The sequence below is a fragment of the Apodemus sylvaticus genome, chromosome 5, assembly GCF_947179515.1.
Source record: "Apodemus sylvaticus chromosome 5, mApoSyl1.1, whole genome shotgun sequence".
NCBI lineage: Eukaryota > Metazoa > Chordata > Mammalia > Rodentia > Muridae > Apodemus > Apodemus sylvaticus.
The window spans coordinates 51,239,793-51,265,363 of NC_067476.1; the positions used below are offsets into that span (position 1 = coordinate 51,239,793).

Below are 25,571 nucleotides of genomic sequence, written 5' to 3' on the forward strand. Positions count from 1 at the left end.
CAGTCTAATGGCTAACGGAAAGCAGGAGCCATGTGTCCCATCGAGGTGGTAGCCTGACCTCTGAGATGGCATTCTGTCTGCATCAGCATCCCGAGCTGAGGCCCTGTGACCACCTGATGACTTCCCCAAGTCTTTCTCTAACGTCAGCTGACTGGCTTGGCTCTTCTCCCAGTGACAGGGTGTCCGAGTCACTTCCTCAGCACACCAGCAGAACTGTCTTGGTGGAGGCTAAGAATGAAATGACCCTTGGGAAGGAACTGACCTCTCAACTCCAATGGCCTAATTATGGTAAAACATTCTGAAAATGTAACATATTAACCCCGGGGGCGGGGAAGCTCAGTTCTCCTTTCGGAAGGCTGATCACTCTTTGGCTTTTAAAGGTGAATTAATCTCCCTATGTTACTGGGTGCACCTGTGATCCTAGGGACGGGCAAGGAGGACAGGAGAATCTTGTTAAGGCTAGCCTGATGTATAGAGACCTTGTGTGATGAAAAGGGTGAGTATGAGAAAAAGAAAAAAGAGGAGAGGGGAAGAGGGAGGGGAGGAGCAGAGGTCAAAGTACAACTAACCAGTATGGAATCGGAGATTAACAATCAATATATATTAAGCTCTTGGTATATCATACTGTTAGGTTACCTGGAATATATAAAATAATCAAGAAATTTAAAAACAACATGTTTAGTAATACCTTGAGATCAGTCTCACAGAGTAGTAACACAACCACTCAACACTGTGTGTGTGCGTGCTTGCGTGCGTGTGTGTGTGTGTGTGTGTGTGTGTGTGTGTGTGTGTGTGAGAGAGAGAGAGAGAGAGAGAGAGAAGCTCCAATATCACTGGGGTAAAGGGCCTGGTCATGTGATACAGGAGAATGGAAAACTTCATCTTAGAAGCTGGAAAAGGGAGACAAGATAATAAATACAAAAAGAGCGAGACCATTCACAGTTGACGGCACCTCCACGGCTGGCAGCAGTAGCGGCCCGCAGATAACATTAGGGGCCCTTGTCGGTTCCACTGGGCGTCGGAAGGATCAGAGGCTCTCCTGAATCTGGAGGTGGCGTGATGTCTGGCACTGTGCTAACGACTGTTGGGTCAGGGTGCTGGGTTATGAGCATTCACCGTGCCGCCCTTTGCTTTTCCAAATGCTTTTCCATTTTTGCAATTGATAACTTAAAAGATCATAACGTTAAGTTAAAAGATATGCATGCAGAATGGGAGCTATACAGTGGCTATCCCTCACCTCCTCTTGATACAAGTTCTCTGAAATATGTTTATGTTGATTTTACTGGGGGAAATGTCATGAAAGCTCTTGTGTAAACAGGCAGGCAGGTAGGCACTGGAGAGATCAGGGGAGGTAAAGGGTGTAGAGTTTTGTAAGTCACTGCCTCATCACAGAAACACTAAACCAGCCAGGTGAGACCGGTGGGCGGTGAAGGGCGGGTAAGAAGGACATCTGTGTGGCCCTCATCTATTTCCACATCCCTGAGGCTTGTGGTCAGTGCTCCCGCTCCAGCGACTCTGGGTCTGGGCACAATGACGGGACATGCAAAGCAAGTGTGCCTGGTGCTGCCCCAGGACGTAGATACCACAGACGAGAGGTGAGTTCTTCAAACGCATCTCTTGTGTAGGTGCCATTTGGTCTCCAGGAGGTGCACGCCATGTCTGACGCTAAGCGAAGCACAGCCTGGTGGGAGATGGAAATCTCTCCCTCTTTCCCCTTCTGCCTTCTACATAAGCACATGTTTAAAATCTACCCGAAACCCACGGCTGTGGAATGCTCCTTGGTTTGTGTGATGTTAGTCACTCAGAACTCGTCTTTTCAAACTTGCTTTAGTCATGGTTTATATGGGAAATCAGAACTCTCTTGGCATATGAATGACAAGGTACTTCCAGAATTTTCCAACGTCCCATAAATATGTAAGATCTTGTAGGGGGAAACACTTAAAACTCACTGCAAGGTGTTCAGGATTGGAAACACGCTATTTCCAGCACCACAGCCAACCTAAAATTGAGAATAAACAAATGTGAATGCATTGCATTTCTCTCACAATACTGGATTTAAGAAATGATTTCTGGGTGAGAGAGAACTTGTGAAACTAAAAGGCCAGGTGAAACAAAGCACAGGGATGACAATCAAAGTTAGACTGCACACTTAGAATATTCACAGTCTGCACCCACCAAAGCCCCCTGCAACCTAATCCACAGGTGAACAGTTCATTCGGAGACCATGGCAGCAATGAGGTATTGCGGCAGCTACAACAACGGGCAGGGCTCAGAACACAGACAGCAAGGGGAGGGAATGGACGGAATACAGATGAAGAACGTGAACTTCTTGGTGTTTGGAGAGCTGTGAGGCACACTGAGTGGTGGGTAAGAAGGGCCTGCGCCTCCAGGCCTGTGATGTCAGAAGCTCAGGAGGCGGAGGGAAGAAGACTGGGCTACACAGTGAGTCCAGAGTCCGCCCTGGCAACACAGAAAGACCCCAGAAAGACCCCGTCTCAAAATGGGCTGGGCTGTAGAACTCTTGTTTATCATGTGAAAGGCCCTCAGTTCAAACCCCAGTGTGTGTGTGTGTGTGTGTGTGTGTGTGTGTGAGAGAGAGAGAGAGAGAGAGAGAGAGAGGTAGAAAGGAGGAGGAAGGAGGGAGAGAAGGAAGGCTGGCTTTGAACATGTCTCAGTCTTGTCTCTGTCTCCTTTGCACACGTGTCACCACACCTGGTGATATTGTATAGTTTAAAACAGACTCTGTTTTAAGACCTCTAAAAAATTCCAAATATTGTAAACTAGTCAGTCTAACCTAAGATGGGGAAAGGAAATGCAGGTAGAGTCTGTGCCCAAAGACATCTGCCGAGGAAACAATTAAATGCTGTGCCATGGTAGCAAGTGAGTAAAATTACAACATCCCATCCACGGAATAGTTTGTGCAGCCACAAAGGGTTTATAGAGGGCAGTTAAAGGTGGAGACTGCCTATGCCGTGACGTTAAACAGAACAACACAAAGTCTCAAGGCTCATGAACAGCCTAAACAAAAGCAGAAAAGGCAGTTAAATAGCTTGTCTGTGGGATTGTAAGAAACTGTATTTCTCTTATGTTCTCATTTGAAAATTCTCTGGAATCAACAACTATTACTTTTAGGACCAGAAAGACAGGGTTTAGGTTCAAAAGTAGAAAACCACTGTCTACACTAGATTGCAGCAAACTAAACTCCTGGTTTATTTTTATAGCACCCCAGGCGGGGTAAAAAACGGAGCAAAAATTTGGACCAAAAGCTTATCAAGACTTAAACACTGCCTCCAAGTTAGAAATTACAACAAATTAAAAGAAAAAGAAGTAACAGAGATAAAATTAAAGCCACGAAGTTAAAACATGACTGATTAAAGATAGGAGCCCCTGAAGTATTGCTTACCCACCTAGGCACTCTAAGCATTTAATGACTTCTGATCTTGCCACCTGGACAGTCTAGACCACTCATGAAATAGTGTGGGCTGTACCCTTTCACACTCCATTACTCCCTGTCTTGTCCCTCAGGCACAGTACCTCTAGTATTCGAAAAGTGGCATTGCTACCAGGAAACTGCTCTGTCTTCCTGGGTCCTTTGCTGTATTCTTCCAAGGCGGGGCCCCCAGGTTCTGATAAGACAAAACTCTCTTGACGTTGGGTTTCTGTTCCTTTCGTTCTTGAGATGCTGCTTCTGACTTGATCCCAGGATGATTCTCCCACTTTCTCTTTACTGTTTTGACTAACAGGGAGAATTTCAGGAAATTCCCTCAACAGCCAATTCCGATTCTTGAAGAACTTATTCTTATGAGTCTGGTAAAATGTGTCCCAGTATTTGTTAGCGTCACTTTCAAACTTAACTAAAACAAAGAGGAAAGAAATCCATCTTACTATGAGTTTTATTTATTATTGTCTGCTATTTTGATAACTGAATACCTTGAGAAATTAAATATTTAGGCCAAATGTTGAGGTGCACACCTTTAGTCCTAGTACCTGAGAGGCAGAGGCACAGTTTCTGAGTTCAAGATCAACCTTATTTACAGAGTGAGTTCCAGGACAACCAGGGCTACACAGAGAAATCTTGTCTTAAAAAACCAAAAGTAAAATAAAACAATAACTATTAATAAAATTACTGTAAATATATCACATTTTGTGGTAGTTTGAATGAAAATGGCCCCCACAGGCTCAGAGGGAGTGGCATTATTTGAATAGATTAGGATTTGTGACCTTGCTGGAGTAGGTGTGGCCTTGTTGGAGGAAGTGTGTCACTGGGGGTGAGATCTGAAGTTTCAGAGGCTCAAGCCAGGTACCTGCTACCTACTGATTCAGATGTAGAACTCTCAGCTCCTTCTCCAGCACCATGTCTACCAGCATGCTGCCATGCAGGTGGGAACACCATGATGGTAACGGACTGAACTTCTGAACTGAAGGCCAGTCCCAACTAAATGTTTTCATTTATAGGAGTTGCTGAGGTCATGGTGTCTCTTCACAGCAGTAGAACACTAAGTAATATACTTATCAATAATTGCATTTCCAACTAAATAACTTTAATATTATAATAATTTTACTTATATGATATAAGGCTAAAATACAGTTCATCTAATCTTTAAAAAATTAATAGGCAAGATATTTAGTCCTATCCTTAAATATCTACTTGTCTGTCAATAGTTGGCCATTCCATTTTGTGAGGAATAGAATAACAGAATTATTCTCTGCAGCCTGGTTTTGAATTTATATATATAACTATATATATATATAATTATATATAATTATATATAATTATATATATATATATATATATATATATATATATATATATATATATATATATATAAATTTTATTTTATTTTGTTTTTTAAAGAAAGAATCTCACCATGCAGCTTTGGTTGGCCTGGAACTTTCTCTGTAGACCAGGCTAGTCTCAAATTCACAGAGATCTTTCTTCAGCCTCTTAAGTGCTGAGACTAAAGGGCATGTATGTGTTAACACACTTGACCTAGCAAACCATATTTTTAATCAAGTATTTGTGTGGTTTTTTTAAATTTTCTTACAGAAAGTACCCCACCCCAGTCTGTCTCTACAAATGCACTTTAAATATAACAAATGTACTTACTGGTGATCAGAAAAGAAGATGGGGATTATAAATTTCAAGACTTTAGAGCGAGGGTTCAATGAGATCGCATACGCTGACTGAGTTCCTGGTTTTATGTTTGAAGAAAGGACCTGAAGCATCTTGTAGAGGCCACCCCATAACTTCATCCCCACCACAGCCCCAACTCCAGAGAGATCTCTTTCTCCGCTTTCTCCATGCGAGTCTCCAGAATTACTGATGCTTTCTTGAACAAATAGGCCTTAGTGAGTGATGTCATTCCAGGGTTAAGGGCCATAGTTAGGTCAGTGTTCTCACAACTTTAGCATTTCTTAGCCTCCTGCTTCTCCCCATCTCTACACCTTACATTAACAAAATGATTCAGGCCAAACACAGTAACACACGCCTGTAATTCCAACACTTGGGAGGCTGAGGCAGGAGGATCATGAGTTAGAGATAGCCTAAAACACACAGAGAATTTGAAGCCAGCCTAGACTATATTGCAAAACTCTTGCCTGAGATAAATCACGGTAGCACACATTTTTAAGATTAGCACTGTGAGGTGGAAGGAGGTTCACAAGTTCAAATAAAAACCAAATGAGTGAATGAGCCAGTTAATTAAATAAGATAATTTGCTCACTCTGTCATTCAACAACCATTTCTTGACCCCAATCATGTGTAACAAGGTTAATCCTTAGGCTTCATCTATGAATTAGGAATTACCCTTACCCTAAAAGACAGGCTCATGACATTTGAAAAGTGCTTTCAAAGTCTGCAAAAGCTTTCTAATGGGTGTGTAACAATTTCCAAGGTCAGTGTTGGAGAAAAGCAATGCATAGGGCAGTACGTCTACTACGCCGTTCCCTGGGAAGAAGGAGGAAGAGGAAAACATGCATGTGCACACAAGCGTGCAGGCACACGTGCGTACATACTTACCAGTATAGGTATAAAACAGTACCAGGCATGGTGGCTCATGCCTAAAATCCCAGCACGGGGGAGCCTGAGGCAGACAACTGTCATGAGTTTGAGGCCAGCCTGGGTATAAATTAAGATACTGCTCCAAGCAAACAAACAACGACAAAAACAAACAAGCAAAACTTTAAAACCTTTGGTTTGAAGGAAAATTTTTGTTTATAGTTTTAATCCATATGAACTTAGCATCAAATCCAAAATTCCACTAAACCACGCATAAAAAGTAAGGGACTCCCTGTCTTCAGAGTTTCAAAGGGGCTCAACCTATGAACATGTGGCTGCCTGTAGCCAGTCACCTTCCCTTTATAACTGTCCTGAAGCCCTGGGTTTCCCTTAATTTTCATCCTTATAACCTAGTCCCATAGACCTTCACCCACGTGGCTTCTCCACGGGCTTCCCCTGTCCATTGCAGCAGCAGTAAAGCAGATGTTCCATTTGCATCTAAGTCTGAGAAGTGACCATGGGTCCCTACAACTATAAGGAATTATGAGATCTTACGTCTAAGCCATCTTCTCATCTGTACTACCCAAAGGAAGCCTATTTATGGTTAATCCAAAAGTGCATGTTGTCTTGAAAATATTCTGTGTTCCTTTTTAACAATCGACGTGTACCTGTGTGCTGTGCAAGACAACAAAACAATAGTCTGAAAATTAGACTCAGGAGAAAATAGACAACTTCCAGATATCCCAGGAGATTTCTTACCAGTTCTTATCTTCCTTTGTCTTAAAAAGTCTCTTTGTAACTCACTCTATGCAGATAAAGATTTTATTCCTAAGAAAAAGCAGCCCAAAGGCCTACCTTTAAAGCTAACAAGACACACATTTAGTCAAATCTCTAGTACTTGGTTTTCTAGGTACTTGTGAATAAGAGATGAATCACCATTAGCTGGAATCTAATACTACACCTTGGGTAATCTCAAGATATATTCTCTTAAGAATTAACTAGGGTGGAATAGGAAATCCAGAATAGTAGTGTGACAAAAATATATGCAAACACTTCTATTTATTATAGGAAAGAAGTGGTGATAACTCAAAGGCCCAGCCTAGACATGAGAAGCAAACTGTGGCCAGCACCTGATACATACAGGATAACAAGTAGAAAATGCTCATGTGATAGCTAAGATATTGGTGGCAACTCTGAAATTTATTTTATATTCATTCATAGTGGATAAAAGTTTGGAACAGTGTAATATAATGATTATTAGATAGCTCTATCCTCTGCAACACTGTTGGCAAAGATAAAGTATAACTAGGGGCTGGGGAGATAGCTCAGTGGGTGACAGCACTTGCTCTGCAAACAGGAGGACCTGAGTTCAAGTCCTACAGGAAAAGCCCTGCACGGCTGTGCAGTTCTGCAACCTCAGCCCTGGGGGGTGGACAGGCAGATCCCAAGAGTTCACCGGTTAGAAAAGCGCATACCCACAAAACCACAACCAACCCAACAGGAAACAACAAGGCTCTGGTTTATTGACAATAAGGCTGAGTGTGCTAGAGGAAGACATCCACCCTGCTGTCACTGTTTCCATGACCTTACAGAAGCACAGTTGACGTCACTGTAATTATGGACCTGAGACAGTAAACACCTCCAGTGCAGGAGCGAACTTCTGGGACTGAAAGCATGACTATAATGACAGGGAACAACAGTGGCCGGTCTCTGACCATGACAAAAACTCCAGGCTCACTTTGCTGCCAACTGCCACAGCTTCAGGCCAGGAACCACAGCGTCTATGCAGTTTGGGGGAAGCTGGGCTGCCTTGACTGTAACAGGCGTCTGAATGACGGATTTCCCCTGGAGGAACATCTTTTTTTCTTTTGTGGTCCTAGGTTGATAGCTGTCCAGAGGAAACTGGTCTATGCTTAGTGACAATGAAAGGGACACAGCAAGGTTTCAGCCTGGCTGAGTGAGGAAAGATCTCAGTTCTTCATTTGTTATGTTCTAGACTGCTGAGCAGAGCAGAAACAGCACACCAACTGTGCTTACGTGCTCACAAGCTCACAAATCACCGGCATCACCCTGAACATCACAGCCGAAAAACCAAATCAAGCCGTGTAGGTATCTGGCATATATGATGTGATTAATATGAATTATGAAAATTTATTCTAAGTTGCTATGTAACAAAAAGTAATTTAAAGTTATTTTTGCACATCAATTACGCAAATACCTGAACTTTCAAAGTTGGAAATTTCCACATGTCACTGGAGGAAGTTCACTGTCTAATAAAAGAAAACTCTTAAAATTATAAAATTAAAAGTGTAATTCTAAGAGCACTGCATGAAAATTTTAGCAGCCACAGTCATCTTAGAGGCAGCTATATTTATCAGCACAGGGTGTTTAACTAGTCTGTCTTTCTTTTCTCTTCATATAGAACACTCTCTTCAGGGGTAAGGCATTCACAATACAAGTATACATACTTTCATTATCTGCCTAACATAGATAACTTATCCTAGGTAGGACTTTATTTACAAAGATATTTTAAAGTAGGTACAGCAGCTGCTGTTGTTATTAAGTTTTAAAAACCCATTACATTTGCTATACAACCAGCTGACATACAGCACACTGGAGATCTTTTTAAGGAAATTATAAAATATAATCATGTTAACTCAAGAGACACTGATTATATCTTTTTTATTTCTCTGGGTTAACCCGGTTTTAAAAGAAATATGAGGTATAATAAAATTGAAAAGTAATTAGGGAAAGAAAACATGGAATTAAAAATCATTAATCTGGGCAATCTAATTGAAAGAACTATTGCTAACTGGAGCCTGGGTGCCATACATTCTCATTATGCAGACAAGCCTGAGCCATTCACCAGCAAAAGGCGATTATCTGTCATGCAGAAGAAGATCTTACTTTCAGATTATGAGTGTGTTTTCTAACTTCCGTTTTTACCAACAGCTCTGACAATAGGTGAAAAATGGTAGAAGGGAGAGTGACATACAAGGACCCAGAAGAAATGCGACAGGGTTGGCCGGCCTGGAAGAGCAAGCAGTGTTTCCTCCCAGGAGCATTAATAAAGGAGATAGGATCGATGACACTGTGTCTGCTCTGCAGTGCTCTGCAGATGGGGTTCTTTGTGATGCTAGAGCACTGGCTCTTTCAAACACTCGGGGACTCTGTTAGATAAGGAAAGATGGTGTCGAGGTCAAAGCTTCTGTAGGGCTCTCAGTAAGTATGGGAGCAGAGCAGAGAGATCTATTTATCTGGACCCTTATTGACTCAGAGGGATAACACTTGGGAGAAGCCTCAACCAAGACTTGAGTGGGGTCTGCAATCCTAGTCGAGACTCTGCTGGTGGCTGTCCTTGAGACATCCTGTCACTCACTGATGTTCCTTAGAACACAGTTTCCTTCCTTGCTACTACTTCCCCTCCCCCCCATGAGTCTTAGCACTCTCTGCACTGAATACAAGGCATGATTCCTATAAGTCCTCTTTTCCTGAAGTGGTCCCCTGACACCATGGTGCCCAGTGCACTGAGTGGCACAGGATGCAGAGGTGACCCAGAACAAATCTCTATTTCTTTGAGTCATTCTGAAATGGAATCTTTAGGTCTTTATCTTCACAGTAGCCAGAAAAGTACTTAGAAAAGACTGTCATAGTAATAGCAAAGCAAATACCTCAAAGTGGTACCAGCAGCCTTCTTGCTCCTGCCTTTCCTCTTCTATAGAGAGGCCAGTCACCATGTTTCTATTTTGGTCCCACTATGATTCTGTTACTTTACTGCGGTTTCTGAGGCTCTAAAATAACCTCCTCATTAGCGGCGCTCAAGTTCATTGTTAGCACAAATAGGACAAAGTGGGCGGCCATGCACAGAGAACTTTAACATTATCAGCCCTGCTCTATTTAAGTTCTCAACACAAATATTCAAAAGGAAGTTTAAAAAATCCCTGCCTTTTCATATTATTGGGATAATGTGCAAGATAATACTATGAATGAGTTTTCATTTCCTGGAAGTAAATTAAACCAACTGATAATGTTCAGGCTGGAGGTTCTGCTGTATTCAAGTGGCCACTGACAGAAGCTTGAGTAATGTGGAAAATATGTCTGCACAGCTGCTGGCAAAGAAGTGAAGTTATACTTCCTCAGGAGCAGTGACAGAGTTCCTGTGAGGGACTGTGGTGCTGGCTGACTGAAGGCAGCACTGGCCCTGGTATGCACCCTCAAGTCCAACCTCAACACTCCCTGGCTGTATTCCACCCCAGGTCTGCCCAGCTAGAGCTCATAAAAGTAGAATAATTCCACCAGGGTCAGGGGCTCATCTTTCCTGTCCACCCATGGATACACTGATGCTGAGGGTGAAGGACCACCAAGGAATAGCAAACAATACCAGAGGAATCAATAGGACTTATGAATCCAGAGAACAGGATTGGTTGAACTGGTTCCTTTGCCAGCTAAAGGTTGAGGACTGTCACATTCTCTTGGCCTTCCCAGATACCTTTGCTTCAAATTTCAGCAGCTGCAGACTACCATCATTTCAACTGTGTTTCTCCTGATTTTCACTATGTGCCTTACAGGGAGGGAGGAATGCAAACATTTTGGGCAGTTTCTGGTCAATCTAGCACTAGAATTCCTGCTTTGAAAGAATCTTCCTACATACTGCCTGATGATTTGCTTGTTTGTTTTGTTTTATTTTGTTTGTTTTTGTTTTTCAAGACCGAGTTTCTCTTTGAAGCTCTGGCTGTCCTGGGATTCACTCTGTAGAGCAGGCTGGCCTCGAACTCAGAGATCCACCTGCCTCTACTTCCTGAGTGCTAGGATTAAAGGATTGTGCCACTACTGCCCAGGTATTTAGTATTTATGTGACATTTACAGTCTCCTTTGAACCAAATAGCTCAAAAGCAACCTCAGAGAATATGTCAACAAGTAAGCATGTCTGTGTCCTAATAAATCTTTATTTATAAAACATGTTACTGGCTAGGGAGATGGCTCAGTAGATAAAATGCTGGCTGTGCAAGAGCTCAACTCCTCTGAACCCACAGAAGAAGTGTGGCAGCTGGCTGCCATCCCAGCACCAGAGAGGCAGAGACTGGAGATCCCAGGGGCAAACTTGCTAGCTAGACTAGTCATACCTGCAGGTTCCAACTTCAACAAGAGACATTACTTCAGGAAATAAACTGAGGAGCTATTGAGGAAGACACACACACCAACTTCAGACCTACATTTACCCTGTGAACATACACACACACAAACACACACACCACACACACCCCTAAAATAATCCCACTTTTAAAAATCCCAAACACACATCCCAGTCTGCTGACTCTAGTCTGTTCTAAAACATGGGGACTGCCACAGGAATGACAGGAATGAGTAGCACCCAAACAAAGCTGTGGTGTGAAAAGCCAAGATGGGAGTTGCTCTTTGACAGGTGTGAGGGATGGAGGGTTACTTAGTAGTACAAGAAAGCTGCTATGCTATTGGTAACTTTCTGATTCGCCATGTCGGTGCTGTTTACACAGATGGGAAAATGCAGCAAACTGCATGGGATCTCGTTCATGAATTATACACATTTCTGTATGTCTTTGGTACTTCAACAAATTACTTATTTTTGACTTATGAGACGGGATCTTAGCAGACAGCACAGGCAGGCACCAGGTTGGGTATGGTAGCTCAGGCTTTTCTCAAACCCACAGCAATGCACCTAGGTCTCCCAAGCACTCAGATAACAGATGTCGATCACCATGCTTGGTTCTAATAAATATTTTGGTAAAGAAATAAATCCAGCTACCCTAACACCCAGAAGGCAGAGGCAGGAGGGTCACTGTAATCTTGAGGATGCATTGGTTTACATTTCGAGTTTAGGCCAGCCAGTGCTGCACAAGTGAGTTAGTTCAGTTGGTAAAGTGCTTGCCCTATAAGGAGTTACTTCCCTGGTACTCATGTTAAAATACATGCAGCTCTGTACTGGGTAGGTGGAGACGGATCTGGGGAGACGGCTCAGCAGTGAAGTTGGCTTGCTTCTCAAGAGCAGGGACCAGAGTTGCTCTGCAGAATCCACAATGAAAATGAACAAAGGAAAACTGACAACAAAACCTGGCAGAGTAGTATAGACTCATAATCCCAGCAGTAAGGAGGCAGGGTCGGTGGGTCCCTGGGGCGCCCTGGCAGCCAGCCCAGCCTCCATGATGGGGCCTAGGCCCGTGAAAAACCCTGCCTGACTCCTTCCCCACAAAATAGAACTGGTAACTAAGGAACAGCACTGCAGGTGACCTCTGGTCTCCACATGCATATGCACACATATATGCACTCATGTACCCATGAATATACCTACACACACACACACACACACACACACACACACAAAGAACAAAAGGAGATAGCACAGGAGATGTTCTCAAGGTCATTTTTAAGAAAAATAAGGTAGAAAATGGCATACAGAGAGGATACTCACTGTGAAGGACACTGACCACTTCTAAACATTTTTTTTCAGTGTGTTATTTTTTTAAATTGTGGAAAAGCACATAAAATGGAGCATCTTAGTCATTCCTAAGTACATGGTCCCATGGTGTTAGGCTTGTCCACACTGTTATGAAGCAGAGCTCTGGAGTCTTTCCATAATGCAAGCTCTAACTCTAAGCCTATTGCGCCACTCCAACTCTCCACCCAACCAGCCCCCGGCCTCACCGTCCCACGGCACATTCCCTACAGGCCCTGGCAGTGGCTGCTGATGCCGCCTCGGTACCCTGGACATCACTACACTAGTCCTCGGGGGTTAGCACTCCACTGTTCTTTCCTCTCAGGCTAAACTTACGGGTCTTTCGTTTACTAATGAACAGGACATTATTTAATAGTGTTGCTTGTTTTATAACACTTGTGGTTTGATTATGTTTCTTTTTTGCCTATCATGGAGACTGCTTCTATGAACATGGAATGCATATTATCTCCTTAAAAGTGTGCTTTGAGGGGCTAGAGAGATGGCTCAGTGGTTAAGAGCACTGACTGTTCTTCCAAAGGTCCTGAGTTCAAATCCCAGCAACTACATGGTGGCTCACAACCATCTGTATGAGATCTGACGCCCTCTTCTGGTGTGTCTGAAGACAGCTACCGTGTACTTACATATAATAATAAAAAAAATCTTTTAAAAAAAGTGTGCTTTGAACCTTTTGGGATCTATCTTTAAAGTGAATTGATGTATTATAGGAAATGCTATTTTTAAAAAAATTTAAAAGGTTTATTTTCTTTGTCTGAGTGCTTGCCTGAGTAGATAGACGTACGTGCTCCTCCTGCATGCCTGCTGTCCGTGGAGGCTAGAAGAGGGTACTGGATCCCCGGTACAGGAATCACGGGCAGTTGCTAGCCGCCACGCGGGTGCTAGGAACCGAGCCAGGGTCCTCTGCAAGAGCAGCCAGTACAGCAGTTGCTCTTCAGTGCTGAACCGGCTAGGCCCTCCATTTTTAATTTTTAGGGAGCCTGCACCATGGTTTCCATAGTGGCTGTACCATTCACACCAAATGTGCACGGGACTCCTGTTTCTCTGCATCCTTCTCAACACTTGTCAATTTCTAGTAGTTTAATAATAGCCCATGACGAACTTCAAGAGCTATTTATGAAGATGTCGATCTGAGTCCCTGATTTAAACTCTAAACACAAAATCTCCCAAGAAAACTGCTTTTGATCCCTATTAAAACCTTATCCTGGGCTGGGGAGGAGGCTCAGTGGGGAGAAGGCCTGCTGTGAAGGTGGGAAGACTTGAGCTAGGATGATGTGCTTCTGAGACCTCAGATCTGGGACTGGGGGTGGGGCAGACAGAGCTCACTGTCCAGCCTGTCCAGCTGAAACCCTGAGCTCCAGGCTCTGGGACAGACCTCGTCTCAAAAAACCTAAGGTGGAGAGTGAAAGAGAAAGACACCTGAAATTGACCTCTGAATCCCAATCAGGTCCAAGAGTGCCCTGAAACCGCTCATATGTGAACACATGCACACATGCATGCGTGCACATCGTGAGCACTAGCACGTACACACAAACGCACAAACACGCAAACACATACACACTCCCTTATCCTAAAAGGCCAACAATATTTTGATACGACTTTTTTTTCCACTCAAAGTTTATGATTTTTTTTAGAAGTTTCTAGCAAGTGAAATACACAATGACACACTGAAAGCGGCGTAGCTAGAAGGAAAATTTAAAGTTATATTTTCATATCTTGCTTAAAATGCCACCCATATGCATATCTCCCAGAAAAAGCAATATGACTACCAAAAGACCAATTATAGGGTGAATACATAATTTATTTCATTAATTTTGGTCCCGCTATGAGGGAAGAACTGGGAATCCCACCAAAGGTAGAGATGGGCTGACTGGCCGGGGCGGAAGCTAAGACCTGTCAGCTGCTGGGACGTGGTGCCAGCTTTACCTTGCTCTTCTGGAGAGACTCGTGTGGCTGAGTTCTCCTCCACCTTTCTTCTAGCTTCGTCTTCTTCTTCTTTAGACCACTGCATGTGATCCCTGGTAAGAAAAAAGAAAAGATAGCAAAGCCTGTCTGACAAGTGGGGAAGGCAGAGCCCATGCGGCTTCAGGCCACCATATGTGATACAAAATGACTCCATGTCAGAGGACCTCATCTGTGCTGGGCTCGTTTTCTGTTCCTGGTGCTAAGTGCTGCCCTGCCACTCCTATGGGTTTTCTGTTTAAATCTGTCTGTGGGACTATCCGGTCACCTTTGGGAAATGGCTGCTTTAGTCATATCCTCAGAACATTCCAGGGCAGGATTGTTTGAGGGCTGATGTGGTGCATACTCTTCTAAGGATAAACGTACCGCCTTTCTGCTAACAGATGTCTGTTAACTGACATTCTGTTATGTCAGAGCAGGGCAGTTCTTAATAGGATTTGATATTCCTGTGATAACACACATTTGACACTCTGCCAGAAATGTGTGCATGCACACGCATGTATGCCCAATGCATGCGTATGCTTTCTCATGCAGACATGTGAAGATCAGTATCAGGTATCTTCCTCAATCATTCTCTACTTTATGTTTTGAGGTGAGGCATCTCCCTGAGCATGGCATTCACCAATCTGGCTAGAGCGACTGTCCAGCAGGCCCCTCCACACACTCCAGCTCTGAGGTCACAGCTATGCGCCACCACACTCTAAACGTAGGTTCTAGGACCCACACTCAGGTCCCTCCCTGTGTTGCAGTGGCAAGAACGTTACCACTGAGCCACTTGCTCAGTCCCAAGACATTTAGTTCTTCTCTAAATTTAAAATTTTAATTTTTTGTCTTTCTGATAAGCTATCTCAATTTCTGAGATAGATGAGCTTATATTTAAATGAAGGATAGATACCCTTTGTCGTTGCTGTTTTCTATGAGATAGATTTCATCTTGTAGGCCAGGCTGACCTCCAACTCATCATGATTGTGCTCCAGCCCTCCAAAAACTGGAGTTATAGTGTGTGTTTCCATGTAGTCAACCAACAGAGAACTTGGGATGTAAAAGATTCACTCTTCTTAAATCTCTCACTTTATTTTTAGTTTCAGAATTTATTCTCTTTGTATGAGAACATAGTGTTTTATGCTATAAAAATGTTTCTTGGGCTGGAGAGATGTCTCAGCAGTTAAAAGCACTGATTGCTCTGCCAGAGGTCCTGAGTTCAATTCTCAGTAACCACATGGCGGCTCACAACCATTTGTAATGGGATCTGATGCCCTCTTTTGGTGTGTCTGAAGACATGCTGCTGTGTACTCATATAAATAAAAAAATAAATAAATCTTAAAAAAAAAATGTTTCTTGTTGCATACCATGTTCTGTTCAAAGCCCAGAACCACAACAAAGGAGGAGGCAGAGGGGTGGAGGAGCAGGGAGGAGGAGGAGGAGGGAATAGGGAGGAGGAGGAGGAGGGCATCTTCTTGGAATGGATGCAACCTATTTCTTGAAATGAGGCATTTTTCTAGACAATAAACAACCAAACATGCCATATTCAAGTTCCCTATAGTTTAGTGTCTTAGCAAGGGTTACTATTGCTGTGATAAAACACCATGAGCAAGGTACCTGGGGGAGGAAAAGGCTTATTTCAGCTTACACTTCCAGGTGACGGTCCATTACTGAGGGAAGGAAGTTAAGGCAGGATGTTGCTTACTGGCTGCTCATGGCTTGTTCAGCCTGGTTTCACACAGATCCCAGGACCGCCAGCCTAGGGATGGCACCACCCACAGTGGGCCTGGCCCTTCCTCATCAATCACTAGTTAAGAAAATGTCCGAAAGACCTGCCTACAGCTGGGATCTTACGGAGATACTTTCTTAATTTAGGTTTCTTCCCTCCTCTCAGATGACTTCAGCTTGCATCAAGTTGACAACAATACTAGGCAGCAGAGATACCTATAAGAAACAATGAGGCAGAGGTAGAAGCTGAGACAGGTAGATCCCTGGAGCTCACTAGACAACCAGTATAGCCCCGTCAGCAAGTTCCTGGCTCATAAAAATAAGGTGGAACTCAAGTAAAGAAGACATCCAGTGTTGATCTCTGGCCTCCACATACATACATACATACACATGCACACATGCACCTATAAACACACTTGTGGGCTCGAGAGTAGGCACACACACACACACACACACACACACAGAGAGAGAGAGAGAGAGAGAGAGACAGACAGACAGACAGACAGAGACAGACAGAAAGAACAGGAGAGAGAGAGAGAGAGAGAGAGAGAGAGAGAGAGAGAGAGAAAGAGAAGAAGAAGAAGAAGGAGGAGGAGGAGGGAGGATGGAGGGACTCTAATACTGTTATCGTATGGTATTTATAATCATCTGAACAGTGAGAAGGAATAAATAAAATTCTTAGTGGTTCACGGTGACTGACAAACATTAAGTGAGCAGTTGGCATGATCATAATCACTATAGGAATCACTGTCATTTATTATTTATTACATGTCAGGCATCCTACAAAACACATTTCATACATATTTATCTTATTTGGTCTTTTCAAAGCATCTGTGAAAGGGTTATAATCCTGCTCGTTTTATATGAGGAAATAGAAATAAAACCAGGTGCAAACTGAATTCAAACCCAGATTTGGGTCATGTCGAAGTCCACATTCAACCCTCTGCCAAGGCTTCCTGAGAGAACAGGACACGGATCTGCAATGGTGTTGGTAGGTTAGCACCCATGGTGGAAATGGTCGCTCAGTCAGAATGTAATCTGGGAAAGCAGGGAGAACAGAAAGGTGGGTTTGGGCGTGGGTTGTAGTAGAGGCAGCAGGGCAACTACTCTTCCCATAAGACAGCAGTGCAGGCAGAAGGCACACAGGGATCAGGGAAAGGTCCACTTTGCCCCGTTCTCTTTGATGGTTGCGGGTGGTTGTTGGGACTCCAGAGAATGGCGAGAACCAAGCAAGACAAGAAGCGGGAGAAGCTGCAGGACATCGGTTAGATGGTCCAGGGGTGACGAACCTTGTGCTAAGGTGGTGGCAGTGGAAAACGAGAAGGAAGAGTTCAGGGAGACACTGAAACCTCTGACATGAGCGGCACGCTGGGAAAGCGTCAGGCGTGACTGTGGTGACAGACCCATGAATGTCTAGGAAAGCAGGGGTGACATGGCATGACAACCAGTCACCTTGGGTGGCACGGTGAGAAGCACGGTTCTATTCCAAGCACTGTTTATGCAATCAGATATGTGAGTATATTCCAGTGACCCACTTACCTAGCTATAAATACCGCTACGGAAAGGTGAGAAACTGGTTCATTCTTTCCTCTCCCCCATTCCAACCAACTTAAAAAAAAAATGTATCACGCTGTGAAGCCCAGACAGGCTTGGTCCAACCTGTAGCAATTCTCAGGCCCCAGTCCCCTGAATGCTAGGATTACAGATGCAGACCACTGTACACAGTCTTTAAGAAGTATGCTGAGGTCTCTCCATAAAACACAAATGAGAACATAAAAGAATTTCACATATGAAATTTAACCACAAGTATTTTTTAAAAACCCAACCACAAACCAAACTATCACTAAGCATCTTTGTCACTGATTTAAAGAATGGAATTAGAATAGACTTTTGTTTTTATTTAGTTACTATGGAGGAGTGAGCACACACGAACTGGCTGGTAACTGTACTTTACATTCTATTTATATGCACACATATGAAGACTTGATGTGACAATTATAATGCTAAAATCAACAAGTCAGTCATTTAAAAACTACTGCTGAGGCAGGGAATGAGTTAATTATCTATAATTCCTACAATATATACAGAAGAAAACAGAATACTTGTGGCGGGGGTGGTGGCACATGCCAGTTGTCCCCAGTACTCATGAGGACTGAAGCAGGAAGGTTTCTGGAGCCCAGGAGCCAATCTGGACAGCAGGGTGAGACCCCATTTCTTAAAGCACAACATCAACAACAAACAGACAGGAGGGTCAATACGTCAGGGACAGCCTTAGCTACATAGGAGTCTGAGGCTAAATCAAGAGAGACTGTTTCGAAAAGCAAAACTCTTTGAGTGTGCCCAATGAAGTCACACGTCAACAAGAGTGTGCGTGGTCGTCTTTAAGACACTGGTGTTGGACAGTGAGTTTAACTTCCTGCTCCTCAAGGGTACAACACACTTGGTTATTTATTATTCGATTGCTCTTAATGATCACGTTGTTTCATTTTCTTAACCGAAAGTGAGGGCAGCAGCATTGTACTGTTCCCCACCAGACCACTGCCCTCAGCAGCTACACGGGTCCCTGCTGTCCTTACAGGGACTCTCTCCATCCCCACTGCTTCAGGGCAACTCCTGCCAAGGGAAGTTGGATTTCTCTGCAGGAAAACCCAACACTAGCAGCAAGGATATTCAAGCATCTATAAGTGACAGATACAGCCAGAAAATTCAGGCAAGGGACCAATGAGTAAGACAAAGCAACAGTCACTAAACAACAAATGGAAAAGTAGTTTCTACTGTTCGCTTCATAAATTGCATCCTTGGAATCTATTATAATAAAGTATCTCAAAAAAAAAAAAAGAAAACAAAAAACCCAGTGACGTTCTGAAAAGGAAAATACGTGGGAACACTAAATATAACACCAAGAACATGGAGGGGACCTCAGTGTGTTAGAGGTGAGTCCAAGGTCCCAAGGAAAGACGCTGCATTCCAATTAATGTGCCCCCAGAAACCTTTTTACATCTGATCAGAGGGTATGCCACTTGCAGAAGGGAAGAGTTAGGAGGTGGAGTGTGTGTGTGTGTGTGTTGCAAGGCAGTGGGGATGGGGTGGGGTGGGGGTGGGATGTGCAGTTTGCTTGGTTCTTATTCTAAGATAGTAATGACTGAGTCTTCTCCCACTGGCTGGGATCCAACTTCAGAGCCTTTCTCAAACAGCTAGCTCTGAGAATGCAGCAGGAATTTCATGCTAACTAAACTTTGTCCTGGTGGAAGAGATTAAACATTGGACAAAACTTTTGCAAAGTGAGGGCTTTACAAAAATTTTTGCGTACAAAATTTTAGGGATTAAAGTTGACAGGAAACACTCTATTTAGTGACAGGAGAATCAACATTTATCAAAAGGATAGTATGCAGACACTTAAAATATTTAACAGGTACAGATTTATTTATATATTTATTTATTTGTTTGTTTATTTAAGTTCTTACTATGTAGCCCTGGCTGGCCTCAAACTCACCGAATTCTGCCTTTCACATGCTGGGATTAAAGACAGTGGGATCACTACACCTAGTCAGGCATGTTTGTATATAAATAATGTTTTAAAAATTTTATCTTAAGTTGAAGAAGATTTACAACATTAAAGAAAATGTAAAACAGTTTCCTAACCCTGTGTTTTAGCATAATTATTATTCCACAATTCAGAATATTTATTCAATGTGTATAATAATTTGTACTAATTGTTCTATAATTTAGAATCTTTATTTAATGTGTATGATAACTTTAAACAGACATAATTATATATACATAATTTTAGAATCTGCCTTTTTGCCAGGTGTAGTAGCATACATATTTAACTCAAGCATTAGGGAGGCAGAGGCAGGCAGACCTCTGGGAGTTCAATGCCAGCCTAGTCTACACAGTAAGTTTCAGGCCAACCAGGACTGAATAGTGAGACCATGTCTAAAAGTAAATAAATAAATCTGCTTTTAAACCTTACATTATTTGATAAACTCATTTGTTTTACTCCAAAGACTTTCAATGCCTTGCCTCGGCCTCCTGAGTAAGTGTGCGTGCCCCTGTGTGCACACACAAATTAATGACAACTCTGACAAATGTATAAGGTGATCAGAAATTTTAAAAATCCTATGATTAAAGATAGAAATAGTTGGCTAGAGGGATGGCTCAGCAGTTAAGAGCATTGACTGCTCTTCCAGAGGTCCTGAGTTCAATTCCCAGCACCCACATGGTGGCTCACAACTGTTTATAAATGAAATAAATAAACCTTAGACAAAGAGAAGAGTTTAGCAGTTTTAGTCTAGACCGATTTAAATAATTCTTAATTGCATAACAAAGTTATTTTTCTATATGGCTAAAAGACCCTCATTGTAAGTACAAGTCAAATTAGCTGAACAGGACTTGATTTTGTCTACAGTAGTACACCTGGTAGTGGGCTCAATCTCCTGCTATAAAAATTATCAAGCTGAGCAAAATATATGAAGTAAATGCTTTTTAGGTACTGGACTAGACAGTGTGAGACTAGACCCCTCAGGGAAGAGAAATACAAAGGGTAAGGCACCACAGTCACCCGGAATCCCAATGCTCGTCCGTCTGTGACAGAGGCCAAGTCCAGCTGCTGGGCAGAGGCAAGGGCACCTGCGGCCTGCAGAGGGCTCTTCTAGGTTGCTGGCTGTTATTGTCTGTTCAGAGAGACTCCAGAGAAGTTGGCAGAAAGGCAGGATGCATGAAGGTAGAGAAAAGAGGACTGAACAGGGAAAGGCAGGAGTGTTCACGTGTAGAGACACTGGAGCTCCTGGGGAGCAGTCTCAGAACCTCGGGTAGCTGGTGAAGGCCGTGTGCTAAAGTATTAAGGACTGCACTAGACACCGGAGAGTGTTGAGACAGACTCACCCTAATGGCACTTAAAAGAAAGCCTTAGTGCTGTGGTTCTCAACCTGTGGGCCTCAATATCAGATACTTGCACATCTGTATATTTAGTATATCGGATGTTTTACATTATGATTCATAACAGTAGCAAAATTGCAGTTATAAAGTAATTTTATGGTTGGGGTCACCACAGTATGAGGAACTGTATTAAAGGGTGGCAGTGTTAGGAAGGTGGAGAACTACTGTCTTAGGGCTTGGTGACACATGCATGTGGTTTTAGCACTTCAAATGCTGAGACGGGAGAATCCCAAGTTTGAGGCCTCCTGAGCTACTTAGCAAGAAAACAAAGCCTAAATGAAACAAAACAACTTGAATCTGACCAGAGCGAGCAGCATTTAGTGGGAACCTAGCTGACAAGAACTCATCTCTGAAGGAGATGACACAACCAGACTCCAGGCAAGATTCCTCAGAATAGCCATCACAGTGACACATGGTCAGACATGTGACACAATGAGGTACAAAGACGGTAAATACAGACTTAGAGAACATCATTATCAGAACAGGAGTTAGTATCCAGTAACTTAAACAGCTTTAAAATGTAAAGATTTACAGAATCTTCTAACGCTGCCTCTTGAGAGGCCTTGAGCCACTCCACGTCTATCCTTTTTTGCCCCTCTTAATGACTGTGCTTCATTCGAATTCAAGCCTTTTTTGAAAATCCAACTTTGCTACTTTGAAAAAAACAAAACAAAAACCAAGCAAGAGCTGGGGATGTAGCTCAACTGGTAAACTGTGTCCCTACCTGGCAGGAAACGTGCGTCTGACCCCAGACGGCATAACCCCGGCCGGCACGGCAGCTCACGCACACCTGTGACCTGAGCACTCCGCAGGCTGACTCAGGAGGACTGGAAGCTCAGAGAATCTGTGCAGGTGCAGGGCGTGCTCACCCAGAGAGGGCTAGACCCACCTGGGTTCCTGGGGCCCAATTACAAAGAAACAGATCTAGAGGAAAAGGCTGTCAGAATGAATGGGTGGGGAAATCTCCACAAAGACATGGAGCAGTTCTTTGTTAGAGAGGAGTCTGCAGTGAGCCGGCACAGGCTGTCTGAAAGGGAACTCTCTGATGGATGCTGCGGAGGAGTGCGGACGGCATTCAAGCTGAGGAGCATTAAAGGACACACCGGGGATGTTAGGACAATACTGCTATGGTCTGAGTGCAGTCTGCCTCCCAAGGGTTCGCGTGTTAGTGGCTTGCTCTCCACCTGGAGATGTCGGGAGTGGCGAGCTTTTAAAAGCTGAGGCCTGGAAGCCCTCAGGAGGGACTAGGATAGTTCCTGTGGGGCCAGGGAGCTCAGTGGTAATGCACAAAGCCTAGGTCTCCCCCACACACAAATGTAAATTTTGTTACTTTATTTATTTATCCATTAGGTTATTTAAATTGAGACAAGGTCTCTCTGTATATTCCTGGCTAGCCTGGAGCTCACTATGCAGATCAGGCTGCCTTGAACTCACAGAGATCCACCTACCTCTGTCTCCTGAGTCTTGAGATTAAAGGTACACATCATCATGTCTAACCCAATAAGTACATTTTAAAATAAGATTGATGCTTGGAAACACCCTTTTAAATATTAAATATAACAAAGCAGGCCTCATATACATAGCCTTTCAGCACACTGCAGTGTGATGACCTGAGTGGTAGCGTTGGTGTGTGCTCACACTGCAGTGTGATGACCTGAGTAGTAGCACTGGTGTGTGCTCATACTGTGGTGTGATGACCTGAGGGGAAGCACTGGTGTGACTCACACTGCAGTGTGGTGACCTGAGTGGTAGCGCTGGTGTGACTCACAATGCAGTGTAATGACCTGAGGGGAAGCGCTGATGTATGCTTACACTATAGTGTGATGACCTGAGTGGTAGCCCTGGTTTGACTCAAACTGCAGTGTGATGACCTGAGGTGAGGCGCTGGTGTGTGCTCACACTGCAGTGATGACCTGAGGGGAAGTGCTGGTGTGACTCACACTGCAGTGTGATGACCTGAGGAGAAGAACAGATTCTAAAACTGTGGAAGATGAGAGTCACAGTATGTGACTCATACTGTGGTGTGATGACCTGAGGGGAAGCGCTGGTATGACTCACACTGTGGTGTGATGACCTGAGGGGAAGTGCTGGTGTGACTCACACTGCAGTGTGATGACCTGAGGGGAAGCACTGGTGTGACTCACACTGTGGTTTGACCTGAGGGGAAGCACTGGTGTGACTCACACTGTGGTGTGACCTGAGGGGAAGTATTGGTGTGTGCTCACACTGTGGTGTGATGACCTAAGGGGAAGTGCTTATGTGACTCACACTGCAGTGTGATGACCTGAGAGGAAGCGCTGGTGTGACTCACTCTGTGGTTTGACCTGAGGGGAAGTATTGGTGTGCTCTGTACAGACACAGCTACTTTCCTCTATATCTGAGTGCTGAGGCAAACTTACCTTTTTTAAAAAAGTCCAAAGTGAACTAACAGATTCTAACACTGTGGAAGATGAGAGGTTACTCACATGGCCTACAAACCACAATGGAACTAAGAAACTGCCACAACGGATACTTGATAAAATACCAAGAAGAGCTTTGAGCTGGGCTTGGTGGTACAGACCTGCAATCCTAGGTAGCTGGGTATCTGAGGAAGGCAAGTTCAAGGCCTCCTTTGGCTACAGACCAAATTCGAGGCCGGCCTGCACAGCTTAGAGAGAGCCAGTTTCAAAATACAGAGTATAAATACAGAGGAGGTAGCTCAAAAGCAGAGTATTGCCTGGCATGCTCAAGGCCCTACCCCCATTACCAAAGTAAAGTAAATTGCTTTAAAAAGGCTAGTAAGCATATCCTACTTTGTAAGTACATAACTGTGTGAGGACAAATTTCTTCATACAAGTCAACCTAAACAACATGTTACAAAATTTGAATGCCAAAGCAGATGTGAGACTCCAGCTTCTTCCGCTAAACCAGATGTTAAGAGACATGCCAACAGCAACAATCTCTGCACTGTATTTCTGAGAATTTATATTTTCTTTAACACATGTAATTTGAATCAGTAAGATTCATTATTATTTTGAAATGAATATATATATAAATATATACATAAATAATATATACATATATCTGGTGGGGGCTAGTTATTATTTGAGACAGAGTCTCCTTGTAGCCCTGCCTACACTGGAAAACACTATGTAGATTAGGATGAACTCACAGAGATTCACCTGCCTCTGTCTCTTAAGTTCAAGGTATGCATTCCTGGCATGAACAAATACTTTTAATGTCCATTTTAATTTCTGATATGAAAATATCAACAAATATAATTCACATAAATAACAGATCTCTGTGATCCTGTGACTTAAGAATATAAAGGGATCCTACGATGAAAGTGTTTGAAACTACTGGTCTAGAATAACCAGCCAAAATTATGCAAAAATGTATAGTTAAAGAGCCAGTAGAGAGAACAGAATACAAAGTATTACATTTATTAAGAGTATGGCAGGAAAAAGGGAGCCAAGAGACAAAAGAAATAACTAAACAAAATTATAATTTATAAAACCTAGGATGTGCAGAAAAGTCACATGTAGCCTACTACTTTATAAGCATACCCATATAGGCATATGCACAAACATGTTACATGTGTGTACATACACACAGACACACACAGACCACAGACACACACAGACACACACAGACACACACACACACAGACACACAGACACACACACACACACAGACCACAGACACACACAGACACACACACACACACAGACACACAGACACACACACACACAGAGTGTTTGCTTGGAGGAATCCTGCATAGCTGAATAATGCTAATCCCAGAAGCCATGGGTGACTAACAATCCCAGTGCAGGATGATCTCTATGAACTGGATAGGACGGCCCCGAGGACCCCAAAACAATACGGGCTATCACCAGTGGTCTTGGCTTGTCATTAGACCTAGATATTAAATCTATGGCTGAAGTCACCACATGACTTTGTAGCAGGACAAAGAGAAATCAAGCTGAGACTGAATTGGAAGTTTCCTCCTTGCTGAGTAGCTTGCATAGAACCAACAGAGGCTGTTACATAGGCAGAAGGGAACTCATGCCTGGTACTGTGCAAACCTGGTCAAAGGCACGTGGCTGGGAAGGTGACGGAGGCCCTTCCCATCTCCTGTGAACTCAGAAGTCATTGTCTTCAGCTCCATACCTGCGCTCAGGAGGAAGGTCCTGCTGTAACTCGGTGGGTCACAAAACAACAGAAAGACTTGAGAGTAGGATGGGGACTGGGAAGGAGGAAGAGGTCAGCGAGGGTGGGCGTGAGATAAAGTGGATGGAGGGGTAGCGTGATCAGTGTACTACGTACACGTGTGAAACTAGCCAAGAATTCAGTAATAAGGCAGTGTTAGTCACAACATTACCAGGTCTGCTATCTTACATTTCACTTGATTTTATTTTTATTCTCCTCCCCTTTCATTTGTGTGCAGATTAAGTGTACTTTAGAAGGTGTCTTATGGTTTCTGGTTTAACTGTTTGATTT

At 43.4% G+C, this 25,571-nt stretch overlaps 1 protein-coding gene across 6 annotated transcripts in view; it reads right to left on the bottom strand.

Annotated features, from left to right (window-relative positions):
* The window catches only part of Mettl8 (methyltransferase 8, methylcytidine), a 100,323-nt gene that overhangs the window by 18,494 nt on the left and 56,258 nt on the right, over positions 1–25,571 (bottom strand). For all 6 annotated transcript variants that reach the window (XM_052182672.1, XM_052182676.1, XM_052182673.1 and 3 more), the window contains 3 exons: positions 14,409–14,500; positions 3,535–3,854; positions 1,950–1,999 (listed from right to left, as the gene is read on the bottom strand). In XM_052182672.1, coding sequence (XP_052038632.1) covers positions 1,950–1,999; positions 3,535–3,854; positions 14,409–14,500 — 462 coding nt within the window. The remainder of the gene's footprint in view (positions 1–1,949; positions 2,000–3,534; positions 3,855–14,408; positions 14,501–25,571) is intronic.